The sequence below is a fragment of the Nasonia vitripennis genome, chromosome 1 (assembly GCF_009193385.2).
Source record: "Nasonia vitripennis strain AsymCx chromosome 1, Nvit_psr_1.1, whole genome shotgun sequence".
NCBI classification, from domain to species: Eukaryota; Metazoa; Arthropoda; class Insecta; order Hymenoptera; family Pteromalidae; genus Nasonia; species Nasonia vitripennis.
The window spans coordinates 9,278,394-9,297,324 of record NC_045757.1 but is presented as its reverse complement, the minus strand read 5'-3'; the positions used below and the strand labels follow the sequence as shown (position 1 = coordinate 9,297,324).

The following is an 18,931-nucleotide window of genomic DNA, read 5'->3' as shown; positions in this document are numbered from 1 at the left end:
TTGAGCCATGATATTATGTTAAACCCGCGCGCTTTGGATCCTGTTCCGATCGCAGGTGAGTCCACCGTTCTAGAGGTGATAACCCCCATACCTCTCTAGAACTAAGTATGAGAGCTTTTCGACTTTGCCGAGGACAGTGTCAACTCGTCGTTAGGCACACTACGGTTTCATTCTCGCATCCTAACACTCCCCTGCAAGGCAGCGCGCCTTCGCTGGCATCGTTACATTGATAGGCACCCACCAGTCCGATCTGGACGACAACGCCCAAGACCCGCTTAAGGTAGTGGCATTGTAACAGAACCACACGCGTATAAGCGGTAATAAGTATCCGACTTCTCTGAATAAACTTTAATAAGACATCATTCAAGAACGCCTCGCAGAAAATGTGTAATCAGTTTGATCGATCTTTAATGTTTAGAAAAACGTTGAAAGCCATAAAATGATTATATATTTTTCATACAGGATCAGTCTAGTTAACTATTCTTGTTTTTTATCCATACACATTGTGTCACAGTAGTATAAATACAAGTCTGTCAATATATAAAATCAGGAAATTATAGGCTTCGCAGCTCGAGAATTACCATCAAACGCTTTGCAAGCTTCGGGAAAATTGCACGGTATAAATCACGGGCAACGTGATTGCGCCGCTTGATTATGAGATACAATTAAGGCGGAAGAGAGTGACCTTGTTGTCCTGCTGGTTCTACCTACGAGAAAGGGAAATTAAGCTATAAAATTGTATGATTTAGAAAACATTTCACACGTCGTACTGCGCTTTGAGTTTCTTTTTTTCGAGCTTTATCATTTTCCCAGGAAAAATAATAATTTCTTTCTTGTGAAAGTACACGAAATCCTACTTGAGAATAGAAAATACAAAAACGTGAGAACTTTCCAAAAGAGTCGTTTGTTTACTGATTATTCCATGTATAAATAAAAGAAATGCATAGGTACTATCGCAAAGTCTATATTTACATGCAATAGCTTGAATGAGCTATTTGAAGTTCACGATGAAAGGTTTCTAGACCGATAGCCACTTTAATCGAATCCCGTTTCCGTGAAACAAAAAGTCCAGGGATCTATAAGTGAAAATCCCAACGTTCAATAGGATTTCATTATTCATCGCGTTAATCAGCTCGCGTGACACACTAAATACTCTCCGTAAACTTTTTACAAATTCGTTTTCAAATATATCATTACATCAACAGCGTCAAACAAATTCGCCTATCCACGCACTATACATTCAAAAACAAAATCCAACAACAAGTCGACGAAAAAAATCGAGTTTGGAAAGGCGTCGCGTGCAGCGAGTTCGTCGCGCGCATACGAAATGCGCTCGCAACGGCCATTCTTTCGCAAGAATAGCGCGGAAAGATTCGTCGAAAATTCGACGTGTTTTCACCAATAACGTCCTCCTTGTTTTTCGTCGTTTCCGCTGCTCGTCGAGGCACGCGAACGACGTAGAAAGTGAGCTATATTATAGTAGCGTATAACACAGAAGAAAAGCGCGGAAAGTGACACGTGCGGCATCGTCGCCGAAAAAAAGAAAGTAAAAACTGGCTCCCGCGCGCGTGCGTATCGTACAGAGGAAAAACCAAGAAAAAAAATGAAAACTAGCGCGCTAATCGTAAAACCACAGTTCATTTCCACGGCCGAGACAGTTTTTAGGCTTACAGTGGTTCTCTTTCACTCGCTCGTTGCAGTGCGGTGAGAGACGATGAGGAGGAGGAAGGCGCGTATATCCGTATCTGTATCGCGAGCAGTGCGGGCGCGCGGAAGGGGGGCATTTTCAAGTGCAAGTGGTTGGATTATGCTCGCGCGCTCGCGTATCACGTTCCACCTTTCTACGCGTTTCGTTGAAACGGAGAAAATCAGCTGTTCCAGCTTGGGATCTCCCTGCTCCGACGCGTCCGGCCTTTAAAAGATAGCGTATTATATATCCGCGAGCCAGTTGACAGAAGCTCGTTTCTTCAGTGCGGTGGTTGTTCCTAGACGCGTGCGCTCCGCTGCTCTCGAATCTCGAGAGTGGCGAGATTTCTTTCCTTCGATCAAAAGTTCATCTCTTTTCGATTATTATTATTTTATTTTGTTCGGTTTCTTTTTGCTTCGGAAAGTGCGCGCGCTTTTTCGTCCCGAGATGACGGTCTTGCGGCTTGGTATGGTGAGTGATGTGTGAATCAGGGCTGACGGCACTCGTTAATTGCAGTTTGACTTATACCTTTTTGCACGTCTGCGTGCAGTGGCGTTAACGGATGACCATTAGAGGATTGCTTCGTATTACTTAATTGGACTGTGACTGTGATTCGAAGCTGACGTTTATGGGGACTAATTGTGCTTCGCATACGATCCTGTGACTTTGCCAGTGTTATGTTAATCTTTTGTTTCATGATTTCTAGATGTCTGATGTTACGTTTTAGAGACGCGGACGCGACGAGGTTCAATTATGATTTTTTGTAATGACGACGTCTGACAGACCATACGATTTTTTTTCTATAAATAATAGGAGAGAATAAGGAAAACAAAATCATTGTATTGGCTTATACAGTGTCACGCTTGATTTAATTCTCCTAATGCTTTTTATTTCTGTTATTTGCAAAATCGATGCATATCAAAAGAATCTTTGATGAGAGTTGTGCGTTGAATTTACATCCAGGTTTTTCCTCACAGGTTGCTGCGTTCCTATTCTCGTTTGTCATAGCTGATAATGGCAATTTTATGAGGTATCGTAATTTTTTTTTTTAATTTAGCTATAAAACCATAGGACCATTCAATAGAGATTTTAGATTAAGTTTCTTTGTAGTCTAACTTTTTGAATAAAATAAAATTTGATTAAATAATGTTATTCGCGGCAAATAAATAAGTAGTAAAAACATGCGGCTTTAAAACCTCAATTAATGTAGTTAATTAGCATGCAAAAGTTTTTAAATTAGTTTTCATTGAATATTATAACGAATTTCAGTTAAAGTTTCATAAGTAATCTAAAAAAGCACAAACTTTTCTCTTTAAAAGAGTTCAAAATACTTTTACACACTACACTTTCAAGCAGTTCTTATAAGCATCAGCTCTAATAACTCCGTATACGCCCTATTCGCTGTATAACATTATCCACCCAATATTCATAATTGTTACAATAGACCGACTGGTCAGCCTTTTAGAAGCTCACAACCACAGCCAAACCCTAATCATCGCGACCTGTATCATCCGTATGATACGAGCAATCCATGGACATCACGGAGAATAGCTGAAAATGGTCCCGGTTTCGGCTCTACACTGGATGTTCCAGACAGCATTGCATCATCCAATAGCCCTCCATCTAGGGACATTCAGAGGGTTCCTAAACCCGTCGATTCCAACGATGACATGATGATTTTGGAGCCAATGCCAAGACATCGCGAGAGTAGCTGGACCGACTGGATGCCAGATTTCTTCGGCGACGACTCACCCCCTGGACCTGGTCCACTCATAGGACCCATGGAATTCCCTGGCATTGGGAAGAAGGTGTTCATCAGGCAGAATGAACCGCTTGACGAAGACATAAATCGAGTGGTCATTCATATTATCAATAGAGAAGCGCCTCCCACCTATGGTCCCCCGGTCAGTCATCAGTCGCATCCACCTCAACAGTACAATCAACTGCCCTATTATACGGAGGATCCCATGAAACAACACGATAGGTACCTTACGTTGTGACATTGGTGAATAGAAATTAATACAAAGCTGATATTTTGTTGGTAAATCCTATAAGTTACTTAAAATCAATAACTTTTCAAAGACATTATGGGGATAGTTTTACTTCAATACAAAAAAAAAAAAAAAAAAAAAAAATTACAACCTGGCGTTGGCATTCACTTCTCAAGAACCTTTTTTTTAAGCAACTATATGAGTCCTGGGAAATCATCTGTGATCCAGCAGGATGAATATCCTTCTAAGATGACCAGTAGTGATCCATGGAAGCTTTCTGGAACTGCGCCGGACAAAGAAATCAAAGACAGAAAAACAGGTTACCTAACTCACGACAGATTACTCGAAGTTCCAAATGATCCTCGATACTCCGTCATGCTTTTGAAACAATCTGGATCCAATACACCTAATGTAGTTTGGGTAAGTGAATATCAATATAAAATTAGTAATAGATTGCGAGACAACTGTGATTATGAATGAGTGTGAATTGTTGCCCGCGTGCAGCCGCCCACTATCCGGACATTTATTTGAACATCATTATTTTAGGTGAAAGTGAAAGCATGGATACAAAAAAATGTATCGCTCCTATTTATATGCGTGCTATAAAATTAGAAATGAAGTTTCTCTGGAATTTTTAATAATGTACGGCTTTTATTAGCTAAAATGTTTCTCAAGAATGTTTCTAATCTATGCCGAACACAAATTTTTTGGATTTATCTGCGAATTTGATGTTTTTCAATCATCGCGATCTATGCAAATTTATTGAGTTAAATTCTGAATATTTTATTTCATCGTTATCTTTTCATTTTTAATTCAAACAGACTTTCATGATCAAGACAGTCGAGACAAAACAAAACGAAATTCGCTAGACGCGTGATTCATAAAAATAAATCTTACGCAAGTCCAAATTTTCTTCAATCTGTCCTTACAGAGTCGACCCCCGGATCATCGTGGTAACTACTATGGGCGCAGTCTTGACTCCACCGAATCGAAGGATCCTGCCACCTTCCCATCGACGAATAACAGCTCTTCCGCGAGCGATAAGCAATCCAACCTACCGCAATCTAAAGCTTCGGGCAAAGTTCTGGAACAACAGCACAATACGCTCCGCAGATACGGCTACCAGAACAACAACCGCAGTCCGCAGTATGAAATCCCGCGCTTCAAGCAACCGCTTAATCACCTGGATGAAATTACACTCGTGAACAAGGCCGAACTCAATAGGAGACGCGGTGGTGGTTTCACTCCATTTTTCGACGGTTCACCGATCAGAACACCGAGACATCATCAGTACTCCGGCACGAAGCATTTCGCCAGATCGTTACCACCGCCGATTCGACAAAAGCTTCCAGCGGCCGCCAGTGGGGGTCTACAGGTCATACCGGCGCCAAATCTGCAACGTGGTCCCCTCGACAGCGATAACTCGACGGATGCAAAACCGAGCAAAAACTCCACGGGCGAAGAGGTGATGCACAACATCATGTCGATGACGGCGAGCCAGAGCTGGAAGAACGCCACCTCGCGGAGTCCGAAGATGATCGGGGAGAAGAAAGCCATCGAGACAGAGGAGAAGAAGACGACGACATCCAAACCTGAAGCCGTCGCGGTGATCGAGAGGAGGATCGACGAGGAGCCGACTATCGAGGAGGAAACCAAAGAGGAGCAAGCGCCGACCGAAAGTGTGCCAATCGTCAGCAGCACTGGCGAGCCTGTTGTGGCAAATAAAACCGATAAGGCCGAGGCCAAGATGAAGGAGGCCGTGCAGAAAATGATGGGCTCGTTCAGCCTGTGGCGGCACAAGGTGGTCAGCACGAAGTTCCTCAAAGAGTTGGAGGAGAAGCAGAAGCACAAGAAGCCGAAAGGCAGTAAACAGAGCGAGACCGATGCGAAGAGCCGATAACAGTATAAGCTTGAATACAAGCGTTGAGGAGAGCGAGAGTCGACTTGCTCGATAAGGACCGTCATGCACGAGTGAAAGCTAGATTTAATGTACAATTTTTAGAGCCTAATGTAATTACACGTTTGTTTTTAGAGAAATCGAAGTTTTTTTGGAATCGCACTTGCTGCTAGCTGTTATCATATTTGTTACGAGAGAGATGTTTTCACAGCGATTATGCATACCCAGATGTAAAGATGTACAAAGAAAATTATATTTATGTGTGAATTGTAATTACGTATGCATGTATACCATATTTGTTGTCGTGATACTTTGATTGTGGAAAATAAGAAAGGACTGGTTCCTAAATGAAATAGATCAAGATAGCCATATTAAAAGATATTATGAAAATTGAGGTTGTCTTATCTCATTCCTTTTCCACGATATCCTTCTAAGTTTTCATTTTCACAGCACCACTAATCATTATATAGCTTCTCATAGCTGTTGATAGGAACTTGATACACCTCGGTACTAAGTTTTAAATAATTAACCATTTTTTGCAACTGTTCGAAAAATTATGAAAAAATGTTTGATAATTTATGCACATTTATTATTTTATTAATCAATTCAAATAGACATACACAACTCGTTTATTATTTGATAGTTCTGATTAATTTACATATTAAAAGTGGATTTCTACCCATAACTGATTTCTGTAACACTATCTCATCAAATAATATCTAATCCTCTTGAAATAGCATTCGAACTAATTATAAGATCTAACTCTTGAAAAAATGCTCTCTACTTGCTTTAAATCAACAAGATTGTTTTCAAGTTAACCTACAACAGTGTACTTTAACAACGTAAGTTATACAACATATTTAGTTTATGTGGAAATCCATGTGATTTACATACCTCCTTCAAATTTATATCCAAATCACTCTACAAAGTCTCCTAAAAAAACAAAATTTCGATATTTTATACAATTATAAATTAGAATTTGACATCACATCGCAAAACAAATACACGTATACTCAATTGCAATAAAAAAGTTTAATTTACTTTTACCAAAACATTGCGGTTAAATATATATGGGTAGTTGTTTGATAAACTATTCGCACCGGTCATTTTAAGTCGAATCAACTTACTGTGAGAAATATTTTTGAAACTTACTGACTATTCTCTGCCCTCTTTTTAAATATTCCTCAAGTTTAATAACGTAGGCTTCATCGTTAGTTTCTAGTCCAAAAACAGTCACATTAGTCCGGCGTAATAGGTACGAAAAACGGGTAAATTATATGTGTATAATATAATAATATAATTTATGTTGAAGAGATATCATTCTAATAGTAGATTGAAAAAGTAAAATGCAAATAAAAATCAACCATCAAATCATATTGTTACATACAAAGATGGATTAACTCACCCTTGCACTGTCTAAGAGCAGCAAAACCGTATACTGGAAAAATATAGTTATCAAGTTTCTATTAATGATAATTGTTTTCTATAATGATTAAATAATTATGTAGGTTTCCTATGTACGCGCAGCTTTCATTTTTTTTGCAACGAAGAAAATAGTATATGTACTTTTTTTATGAAGAGAAAAAAGAACTGTACGAAAATTAATTTTATTAATTAAAAAGATATTAATGGCAAATTAATCAATCAACCAACTTAGTTAATTCTTACCTAAATATCTTTGTAGTGCTGGAATATCAGGTGCGCTGTCTGTAACGAAATCAATTTATAATTATTTTGAATTATACACTGTGGAAATCCATACATATACAAATTCAGAAATTCATAATAAGAAAAATACATCGAAGGTGTATTTTTCTCGTTGAAAAAAACGTACCTTAAAATAATTGCTAGGTTAGATTATTTGTTTATTTTTTAACCTACATATTAATAATGACAAACTGACCTATACATCTGAATTCGTCGCCAAAAGGACCAGCACCTGAAAAGTTAATGACTCATTATTAATCCTACTCTAAAAAAGAGAGGAATCATCATTCTATTCGTGCTCTGATTGGTCGTCGATTGGCCAATAAGATTACGAGACAGATGGCGGGACGCGCGTGATAGTTTGTTTCTAACCTATAAAAATGTTTAATATAAAGCAGAGCGCACATTGATCTTGCTAGTGATTGTAAAATATTCATGATAGATTTGAATATGACAATGGTCCGTGTATAGATTAAACAAAGAGGTTCTATATAAATACAATCAAGAACATGATAAGAAAATGCTTATTTAGTAAAAACTATAACAAGAATTTTAAGTGTAGTTGATGAATAAAATGAAAATATTTAATAATTACAAGTAACGTTGATGATAGCAGATGATTCCTCTTCAAAAGTATAAGCGTCCGCTGAAACGTAAAAACAAAATTATTTACATCAGCATCTCACATAATAAATACACAAACCTAAGTGAAATAACAAAGAGAATTAAATAAAAACGCCTCTAATAATACAAGAGTGAAAATCGGATGTCTGCGCTCTAAGAATGCTCCTTCTCAGCTGCTGTTTCAAGAAAGTTCCATTCCGGTGCGTGCTTGGCACACATGTGCTATAGATTCGGTATTTTTTCTTCTGTAACCAGTATACTATTTTTCGCAACAACGGGTCAAAAGTATTGTACATATCGAATTGTATAAGAAGTCGCTAAAACTGCTCATCTGTTATTCTGTCAGAAAATAGTTCAAAGTATATCAGATTGATTAAAGTTTAAAAATTTTATTTTTTTTTTCATTTTGCTTTCATTATCAGTTAAATTGGAATTTATTCTCTCCTACTGTAACGCAGTTTTTTTTAAAAAGAAATGAAAATAATTATGAAAAATAGTAGTATAAAACAATATTTTAATTATTAAATAGTTTGTACCTCCATAACACGATTCTGTACTAAGGACAAGTCGCTGAGCATCAGCTAGAAAAAAATTCCTTGTAGAAGGTACTAGTTTGCATATATTATACGTCAGTATTTGATAATTTTTCCATTTCTTAAAAGTTGCGATTATATACATTTTGCGATGGTAACAAAAAACCCAATAGCGAACACGAAAGCTGCCTTGTATGTCAGTTCCATTTTCATTATTGTCACTTGTACAACAGGTATCGTTTCTCTATTTATGTAAATTATATATTTGTAATCTTTTGTGTAGAATGTAACCATATAATCATTCCTAATACCTTAAATAAGTCAATTTGGATATATCTTATCTAGTTTTATAATACTATACATTTTCTTATTATTATTGACGCAAGTGTGCATGTAGGTATTGGTTCTAATATTGATTTCAGTCATTACAATTATTAATAGAACTTAATTCATCTTATCATATCATTCCCCACCCGCAAGAGGTTGTCACGTCCGCCTCCCAGTGTAGCCTTCCCTAAGAAGGTTTTTTATTTCAGGCTTCTTACTAGTCCTACCTTTGCTGTTACGCATTTGCTCAGGCTTATGCCTGTAGGGCAAGAGAAAATCCGAAGTTCCACTAAAGGAAAATTACGAGGAAAACCCTGCTCGGAAACTGTTGGGGGTTTAACGTTATTTTTTCGTTGAAAATAACTCCAAAAATCCGAGTGAATTCATCGAGAATTAATATTTTGACCATCATTCCTCTAAAAGATCAATCGTTTGAATAAAAACTCACGAAAAACTTAAGTTTACTAAAATAAGTATCTCTCTCTTGAAGTAAGAATAATTACTTAGAAGTTGAATATTTTCTTTCATTCGCGTACGTAATAAAGATTAAGTACTCATTAGCTAATACATACTTCAAAGGTTATAGTAATTATGTTTAAAACCAGCTAGTATTTCGCTGATAATTCAAGGATAAACTTAATTTTAGGCTTTGAAGATTATAATATTAACAAGAAGAACATTTTCATCCAAAATAACTTGGTATACCGTTTTGAAGTAAGAATAATTACTCGAATATTAAATATTTATCCTTGACACGTGAACTTAATAAAGATTAAGTTTACGTTTTTGAAAAAACAAGCTGATAATTAAATGATTCTCTTTTATACGTGCATGCTCTTCGTTTTTACATAACACTTGCTTCGCTTGAGCAAAAATGTCGTACAGGGCTAAAATGACATCCTCGCACATGTATCAAACCATATTTTGTTTAACCATAATTGTTTTTTGACTGTCAAAAATATGGTTCAATACATGTCTGAGAATGTGACTTTAGCCTTGTGCTTTCGCTAACATGTCCTTAAATTTTTCGCACGCATTTGCGCGAGAGTTCAAAAATTAATTTGATCACCTAAAACAAGAAAAAATGTACGCATATCACTGAATCATTAAAGCAAAAAAGTTATAACATTATTTAGTAGGTTGGCCAATTTTGTCTCTAATTGTTCTCAAGTAATTTTGGGTATTATAGGTTTACTAGCTATATAAATAAAGCTCCTAACACGTTCGAAAAGTGGAACATTTGAAGTCAGAATGAACTTATATACTTTTCTTTTTCTTTTGGCTGTGGTTTACGTACCCATTTTTATTGAATGTCAGTAGAAACAATTTTAATTTGTAAACTATTATAGAATATCCAGTAATGTCAAACTTTTAGAAGGATTACATTCATATTATGTATTCTTCTGTGTTGCAGCCTTATAAGCTTTGATTATCAAAAAGTCTTCATAGAAAAAGATGAATAATAATAGTAGGTAAATTAATTATTTTAAAACTTTATTGTCTTAGATGTTGCCACAGCAGATACACCTGGTGAAACCGACAACATGCAGGAACAAGATCGGGAGATCGCACATTTAGGTAATTTATTGATACATAGATTAATATTAAAAAATTTATTTTTCACTCTATAACTCTTCAAATCTCATTACTTTCAGGTTATGATCTGATCTAATTAATATTAATTGCCACTGGTAAGATTATAATTAATAACAATCAACATTTTTAACTTTTATGAGTTTACAAAAATACCAATTTTTTCTTCAACTGTCAACAATATTCATGCATACATTTATTATAAAAGGAACGCCAGTTAAGAATATTTTATTTGTTTTAGACAATGAATACTCTAAGCTTCTATAATTCTAGGATATTGAATTTAATAAAGATATTTTTATTTTCCAATCGCCATGGATAATCTTGAACTTATACAAGATGAGACTAGATTATCAAAAGTACTGTTTGAATGAAAAGTGATGAATTAATTTCTGGTTTACATAGCACCAACATTAAAAATGTTTTGTTACTGATTAAATATCCATTTATTAAAAGAGTTCTATAAATAAAATTATTCAGTTGTTGATATTATGTTTATTGCTTGTTAAGTTTTGTATTATCACATAATTATACTATAAATGAATATAAGGGGATTGCTCTCTGTTCATAAACGATAAACGCGTTTATTGTTGAAGCCTTCTATAGGTATCAGAGTACTCATCACACACTGCTGAGCATATTGATTTAATTAAACAAAAATTTGAAATTGTATCTACTTTGAAAACATTGACAACATGCTAGGATGATACGATCGTTAGGCGTATTATTTTGTTATTAGTAATACAAAAATTACAACAAATTAAGAAATTTGTCTAATTTTTTTATATCAATTTATCTTTATTGGAGTAGTTGATAAAGCGTTATTAATAGTTTACAAGAATAATTAATGGAACAAACAAAGAGCGCCTTCTTACAGTATGAGTAATAACCATGCTTCTGCTGGGATGTAGGGATCCACTTTATCTTCTCGAGGTATAGCATGAAGTTTAACTTTATCAACATAAGATCAACTATTTATTGCTATGTACTTGCTGTTTTGACCGCGAATGTCGCGGAAAGTTCTTTTATAACCACGAGGCTGTCTAGTTCAGCTGTGGTTATAGTTACGACTGTGTGTGTTTACAAAATCAACGTCAATTCTTCAGATAATTTTAAGTGTAGCTGCTTCGTCAGCCTGAGCTTCATTCCATTAACTATCGACAGACAAAGTGATAAAATTATAGATATAGTGATAATGGACAGGTATTTATAGTACAAGTTGTCGATCATGTATTTCTAAGGTTTTTAATCGCATATGATTAAATAATACGAGAGCAATGTTCAACAATCTTAATAGTATATCTGATAGATAAGATTAGATCTGATATCGTTCATTTCATCGATCGAGTATAAATGGCATACATCATAAAAGATGTTGAAAAAATTATTTTTTAAAGTAAAGGAAATATTACCAACATGCAAATATGCTGCATGCCTATAATATCTTCTGAAATAGTAATCGAGATCTAGCGATTTAACTTCATGAATTTTGATGTTATTAGTCTACTACGCCTGAAATTAAATACATCTTGTTACATATGTACATTCAGCAATATCATGGTCTAAAGCACTGAAATAATAATGTTAAGCCGTTGGATCCTTTCAAATGCTTTTGGTGGTTGTGGAGCAAAATGTTTACTCAACAGAACACTAGTGGTAATCAATATAAAAAATTACAGCGCGGTCGTACCAACTGTTCAAACAAAACAAGGATTACTAGCAGGTAGTATACGTAGAAATATCGATGGAGGAGAGTATTTTGCATTCACAGGAGTACCTTTTGCCGAACAACCAATCGGGAAATTGAGATTTAAAGTAGGTTTTGCCTCATCTAATTCTAATTCTAATTATAAGTATCAAATTCATTTTCAAAATTATGCTATTTTAGGAACCTCAACCGCTAAAACCATGGCAAGGTGTAAAAAACGTAACAGAAGAAAGTAATTCGTCAGCACAATGCGACCTTTCTGCAAATTTATTGGAAGGTGGAGATGATTGTTTGTACATAAATATTGCAACAAATTCCTTAACGGGAAAACGTCCGGTCATGGTATGGATTCATGGAGGAGCTTTTAAAAGAAGCTCAAATACATATAAAAAATATAGCCCAGATTATCTTTTGAAAAAGGATGTAGTTATCGTAAGTGTTAATTACAGGCTTGGAGTACTAGGTATGAGTTTAAAATGTTGGCATATTTTTAAAAAAGGCATTTTGAGTGTGATGATTAGTTATATAGTATATATTGATGTGCTTTCCTGTTCAACAATAGGATTCTTAAATATGGAGCATGAAGAATGTGCCGGAAATCAAGGATTAAAAGACCAAGTCGCTGCCTTAAAGTGGGTACAAGACAACATTGAAGCCTTTGGAGGGGATTCTAAAAATGTAACCTTATTTGGGGAAAGTGCTGGTGCAGCGTCAATACATGGACTTTGTATTGCTCCTCAAGCAAAAGGTTGATTATTAATTTATTACATTCAAATTTTAAATATTAAAATATTCGATACGTTAACGATTTATGCACATATTAATTTGCAGGCCTTTTTCATAAAGCTATTGCTCAGAGTGGAGTTATATCTAATCCATGGGCACATATTCAATCCAATAAAGAACATGGTTACTCTTTAGCTAAGGAATTAGGTAAAGATTGTTCCAAGCCTTTGGAAGCAATCGAATTTTTGCGAACTGTTTCAGCAGTCAAATTAGTTGAAACTTACGAAATCATTCATAAAAGGGTAACAAATATATAGAATACAATTATAAGCGTAACTTATTCTTTATAAATTAAATTTTTGTTTCAACTTAGGAATCATCAAAGTTGTTACTTACTTTAGTTCCAACATCGGATGTAAAAAATTCTGATCCAATTTTGCCGCAATCGGTTGAAGAAATGAGTAAAAAAGGTATCGACGTGCCCTTCTTAGTGGGCTACAACAGTCACGAAGGCATTCTATCTTTTCTAGGAGATTATTCAAATTTCATCAAAGAAATCGAAGACGATTTCGAATCAATTATTTCAGATTATCTTAAAATAAGTGATCCAAAAAGAGTGGCCAATATTGCAAAAGTCGTTCGTGAATTTTATTTCGGAAAAGATAAAATAACCGATAAGAAAATCAATGAGCTGGTCCAATTGTTTGGAGACATGCTATTCGTAAATGATATTCACAAAGTTGTAGAAAATCAAATGGAAAAGACAACCCCAACTTATCTGTATAGATACTCTTATCGGTCTGATTTTCCAGGAATGAAGGAACGGTTCAACTCTAAAATAGAAGGTAAGCATTATAAATAAATGTAATGTTAAAACAACACAAATTAGATGGACGTTTCTTATTTATAATTATCATAAAATGTCTTTTACGAAGGCACCTGCCACTCGGACGAACTAGGCTGCTTATTTTTCTCAGAATTGCGAAGAGAAAAACTTCAAGAAGGAACAAGGGACCGTATTACTATGGAACGAATGACAACCATGTGGACTAACTTTGCAAAAACTAGGTAAATACAATATTATTTGTTTTGAAAATATACTTAATTAAATATAACTGATTATTTTCTTACACAGTGATCCAACTCCTACTATTGACGATTTAATAACTACAAAATGGTTACCAGTAGAGAAGGACAAGAAAAATTATTTGGAGATTAATGATAATCTTACAAGCGGAGTCAATCCGGATGATAATATGAGGCAGATGTGGAGAGTATTGCTTTGAACAATGTAAATTTTGGCTTGGGAACGGTGAAACTAAAATGTAATAAACATATATCCATCAAGTTTTTCTAAAACTACTTTTCCAAGAGTAAAATCATAAGGAGTTGCGATTTTCTAGAAATACTTGCGTAAACAAATAATATCATATAGCAAAACGATCTTCCACACTGACTGTGATAATCGATTTCTCTGTGATATCATGGTCTCTGACAACATTTGTATAAAATTAATTTGTTCAAACCCATTGTCTGCCTAATCACTAACCTGAGCCAATCGATAATTTGAAAGGGATCAGTTTCACCTGCACCGACATGATGCTCAATCACGAGAGATGGTACATATACTGCACTTGCGCATCTCGCGCATCCTAAATACAAGCAAAGTGATCCCGATACGTAACGCCGAAGCGGCGGGATGTCATTCGAGCGGAGCCGCTTGTTTATCATAAAGCTTGCGAGTAACAATACAGTGCGGAGGGAGATTTGCATGCGGTGGGGGCGGCAATGGCGTATCAGCGACGGTAAATCACACGGCTTACTTTAGAATCTCCGTAACTCACACGGATTTAACGTTCATTATTGTTTGCACGGCTAGATTCGAATAATGGAGCAATAATTGTAATTTACCACGCCCGACTTTTTTTCTCCTACAGAGTAGAGCTTAACGGCAATTCGTACGGGATGCTAATTTCGTCAAGATTAATGCCGGCGCGATTGTAAAACTTTCTAATGTACCTGTGTTGTTATTTTTTTTATCATACACGCCCTTGTGTTATGGATTATGTACGAATGATTTCAGAGTTGAGCGTAAAAAGTCTACTATTTTGTAACTTGAATTTCAGATTATCCATAAATAACTGTATAATTATTGATGCAAATTTCAGATGCCTTGCCCTGCTGTAATAAAAATCCAACTGCGTAAAATTAGAATTTTTCCAGCTACATTTTAGTTGAGCTTGTTTACACGGGGTCTGGCTTAATTGAGCGCGCACAACCACGTGCAGTGCAACATAGAGGAAAACTGCTCAAGTATCGAGATTATTCTATCGATTTGCCGTGGTAAGGGATAAGATATCTATTGCTGGACTTGACAAATTGTTGGCTACTTTTTGCGTATTTCTTATTTTACAATAAATTATTATCTGCTATATCGAGCATTATTTTATGACAGCCAGTCTTCAAACATAGTTTCGGGATCGAACGTACTAGCAGGGAATAGAACAGTCGTTGTATTTAATCTCTGAAAAAGAATAACGATATTTAAGTATTGAATGACATACAATTATCAAAAATGTTCAGCTTTCTCTTACCCCAAATCCTTTAATCAATTTATCTTTATCATCTGTTTTGAGTTCTATAATTAAATCTGTTGGTAGTTAGTTCAGAATAAATTAAAATTAGCAACATTATGAACTCGTACTCACGACAATATGGTTTCTTTGTAGATGTTATTACTAAGTATTTTCCTGTATTCTTCTTATAATTTATAGCGTTCAAACCCATTTCTGGACAATTTGAACAAGAGCTGCCCTTTTCAACATCATCCAATATTCGGACTGCGTCACTGTAACTGCCATCCCAGCTGCGACCAACAAACTTACAGTATTTTGATTTCGAATAACCAGCGGTTTCGGCGTAGAAATAATTTGCTAAATTATGACTGCAAATCATCTTGTTTATCTCCGTATAAAAGACTTAATAACAGAAATAGACCATGAACTTATTTATGATCTTATAGAAAATGATGATTACATTTATAATTTTGATTTCTTAAATTGAAACAAAATCACTCACTTGATTTAGCCTCACACTCTGGTTGCATGACACCCCCGTTCACATAAAAGTCAATGTGCCCTAATAATGAAAAAAAAAATTATTGTAAAAATTATTGGAAACAATAAATCTATAGACTCTTCAGAAAATAAAACTTACCAACAGGATTTTCTAAACCAAATGCATTAATTCCATTTCCGTGCCCAGTCTGAGTATGGATAATATCAACAAAATCTGCGTCTGATTTGTCCAGTCTCGCATTTTGTTCAACGCTTATGAAACAAGGCTGCGCTGGGTCTAATCCAGTAATTCTTTCAACTTTAAAGGACTGATCTCTTTGTTTTAATAAATATCCTGTTTGACCACTAATGTGTGCTCCAAGACTGTGTCCGATGAGGTATAAATTTTTCCATTCTTCGCTTGCAGGTTTGTTTAACTTAGCTACTTCTTCCTTCATTGTTTGCAAAAACCTAATTATAGAAAGTCATAAGCATGTTGTTATAAGTCATTCTAAGATATATGTAAATATTACTTGACTAGATCTTGAGCAACGTGGTAAGTAGTTTGAACTGCGTTAATGTAGTTCCAAGTTTTACTACCTTTACTCCAATCTATCACAATAAGGTTAATATTGTTCTGAAATAGTGACAAAAAATACGAGTTAAAACAGGCATATTAGTTACAAAAAGTTAAATAATAAGCAATTATATTATACTTACAGTATCAAGAAGTTGTTTTGTCATTTCAATGATGTACGGTTTTTTACGATGAGCTATGTATCCGTGAATAATGAAAACAGTTTTACGGGAAGGATCAAAGCCTTTACTATTAAGTGCTGACCAATTATTCACGCCAACTTTCACACCTTCCTCATTATTTTTACTTTGAAGGTAATAGTCTGATCCATTGTAAGTTGGTGTTGAAGAGAAAACGTAGAAAGCCGAACCGAAAAATGTATTATTTAATTCCGTACACGTCAAATTAACGGGCTCTTCAGCAGATACGTGGCAAAACAGTATAGTCAAGAGAGATGCGAACAACGCTTTCATTTCTACAATAACGAAATTAATTCACTAAAACATAAAATTGTATAATGCAATTCATACGGTCGATGAAATCACTTATGATATTGAACAATTTGTGAATGAGATTCTTAGTTTTTAGCGAACTGTTATCTATATCTACTAGAAATGATAAAGACTTTTCTTAAATTTTGATACAGAAAATATTTGCATAATAGTATACCTAGCATGACGAAATTAATTATTTGCATGAATAAATTAATCACGGCCAGAATTAAAATTCAAATCTAAATTATCATTTTTATAAACCATAACATAAGTCACTCTTTGATTGTCTTTATGCCAACAATAGTAGTTTGAAAAATTGTCTATTTAATGAATATCGGTTATTGTAAGATAAGAAAGAACTGCAAATCTACTGGCCCATGGATTAATAAATCTTCTTAAAAATTATAAATTTATCGTTATAATCATTTTCATTTGAATTGATTGCTATTTTACTAACCTATTTGGAACAATTTTATAAATTAGATGAATATAATTTTTCCTTTAGTTTTGCAATAGAATGTTACGAGTAGAAAACTGAAGAAATTTTGTCACAGGTTGCGGTATAGCAGGCATTTACAAGACATATATCTTTTATAACAGTTCCAAGTACAGTTAGAATATTTTTCCGGTAATTATTCATTCTTGTTCCATTATGTCCTACTCACGAAGTAAGACAAAGAACTTAATATTCCACGTTACTGATAGTTAAAAAATTCTGCATTGACTTGTAAATTTTCGCATTAACTTATTATTTACTTTATAACAATATATACATCGCAAATAAATAATTTATTAATTGAAGCCGACAAATTCGTCATCACACTTTATAATGATTGCCAAAATTTCCATTTTCATTACAAGAATAATTAGCCAGCATATGCTATTGTACAGAAACTTTGCTTGTTTCTTTTTCAATGTACCTTTATTAATCCGAATACAAATTGTATACATATGGTTATCATATTTTTATTTTCCAAAGTTAAGCCACTCTGAAGAAAAGATATTTTTTAACGGATTTGATGGCAGCTGAGGAAATAGTGCGGTATCTGATTTCAGCTTCTGTAATGATTAAGAATATTACATATAATATCAAGTTCTAAAAAATTGAAGATGACAAAAAGTATTAGTCACAGTTTAAACTTACATCTATTGCTTTTGTAATCAAAGATTCATCATCATTTGTCAGTTCTATTTTTGTAAAAAGAAATGTAAATTTTTTTGAATTACGTGTATATATATATACTAGAATAATTATTAGAATATATTATATTATGACTTACGGCAGTACGGTGTTGATGCTGAAGTAATAACTAAATATCGTCTTATCTGAGTTTGATGATTTACAGCATTAATACCCATCTCTAAGCAATTTGAACACTGGTTACTTTTTTGAATTTCGTGTGAAATTTCTAATGCATTTTTGTAGCTTCCATCCCACTGATAGCCCAATAATTTACAATCAGCTATTTTCAAGTTTTTTACTGTCGATGTAAAAAACGTATAAGCTAAATTATGACTATAGATCATCTTGTTTAACTTCGTATAAAATACTTGAAGCACAAAAATTACACATAATTTAATTTAAAGTTAACGTTATATACTTCTGAAACTTTGTTGTCTATATAATAATATTATATACCTGATTTGATTTCACATTCTGGTTGCATTACACCACCATTAACATAAAAGTCAAGATGGCCTGAAAAGCAATTGTAATTATGTAGTATACATATAGTATTCACTTGTATTGGGAGCTGAGTTAAAAGGTATAGTTCTATCCAAAATCAGCACAAAAAACTACCACAAGGCTTTTGCAATCCAAATCCACTGATTTTTTCCCCATTTTCTGTTTGAGTGTGAATAACATCCACAAAATCTGCATCGTTCTGATCTAGGCTCAAGCTACTATTTATATTTTTAAAACAAGGTTGCGCCGGGTCTAATCCTGTGATTCTTTCCACTTTGTAAGAACTTTTTTTTTGTTTTAAGTATATGTACAACTTGGCCACTG

The 18,931-nt window shown here is 34.5% G+C and overlaps 4 protein-coding genes across 7 annotated transcripts; 2 read left to right on the top strand and 2 right to left on the bottom strand.

Moving 5' to 3' along the window:
• The first annotated feature begins 3,065 nt into the window (after window positions 1-3,065).
• On the top strand, window positions 3,066-5,966 carry LOC103318033. The gene is made up of 3 exons (XM_031927932.2): window positions 3,066-3,671; window positions 3,870-4,098; window positions 4,610-5,966. The coding sequence occupies exons 1-3, from the start codon at window positions 3,358-3,360 to the stop codon at window positions 5,576-5,578; spliced, it is 1,512 nt and encodes a 503-aa protein (XP_031783792.1). The 5' UTR covers window positions 3,066-3,357; the 3' UTR covers window positions 5,579-5,966.
• A 5,418-nt stretch (window positions 5,967-11,384) lies between these two features.
• LOC100120396 (carboxylesterase clade A, member 2) lies at window positions 11,385-14,322 on the top strand. Of its 3 annotated transcripts, none has more exons than XM_031924426.2 (8): window positions 11,385-11,562; window positions 11,910-12,174; window positions 12,248-12,530; window positions 12,630-12,815; window positions 12,899-13,095; window positions 13,167-13,638; window positions 13,729-13,861; window positions 13,929-14,322. In XM_031924426.2, the coding sequence occupies exons 2-8, from the start codon at window positions 11,941-11,943 to the stop codon at window positions 14,077-14,079; spliced, it is 1,656 nt and encodes a 551-aa protein (XP_031780286.1). In that variant the 5' UTR covers window positions 11,385-11,562; window positions 11,910-11,940; the 3' UTR covers window positions 14,080-14,322. The 3 variants fall into 3 exon arrangements, with proteins under 3 accessions (XP_031780286.1, XP_008216259.1, XP_001604042.1); XM_008218037.4 differs by having other exon boundaries at window positions 11,862-12,174; XM_001603992.6 differs by having other exon boundaries at window positions 11,386-11,562; window positions 12,039-12,174.
• An 805-nt stretch (window positions 14,323-15,127) lies between these two features.
• On the bottom strand, window positions 15,128-17,491 carry LOC100679609 (pancreatic lipase-related protein 2-like). Of its 2 annotated transcripts, none has more exons than XM_016981309.3 (8): window positions 17,378-17,491; window positions 16,570-16,923; window positions 16,383-16,486; window positions 16,010-16,320; window positions 15,872-15,931; window positions 15,502-15,771; window positions 15,388-15,431; window positions 15,128-15,317 (listed from the first exon to the last, which is right to left on the bottom strand). In XM_016981309.3, exons 2-8 carry the CDS (start codon window positions 16,897-16,899, stop codon window positions 15,240-15,242), a joined length of 1,197 nt encoding a protein of 398 aa, XP_016836798.1. In that variant the 5' UTR covers window positions 16,900-16,923; window positions 17,378-17,491; the 3' UTR covers window positions 15,128-15,239. The 2 variants fall into 2 exon arrangements, with proteins under 2 accessions (XP_016836798.1, XP_031780296.1); XM_031924436.2 differs by having other exon boundaries at window positions 16,570-16,901.
• Window positions 17,492-17,849: 358 nt separating this feature from the next.
• On the bottom strand, window positions 17,850-18,464 carry LOC116416365. Its single transcript, XM_031924437.1, has 3 exons — window positions 18,201-18,464; window positions 18,065-18,108; window positions 17,850-17,979 (listed from the first exon to the last, which is right to left on the bottom strand). The coding sequence occupies exons 1-3, from the start codon at window positions 18,445-18,447 to the stop codon at window positions 17,887-17,889; spliced, it is 384 nt and encodes a 127-aa protein (XP_031780297.1). The 5' UTR covers window positions 18,448-18,464; the 3' UTR covers window positions 17,850-17,886.
• Window positions 18,465-18,931: the final 467 nt, after the last annotated feature.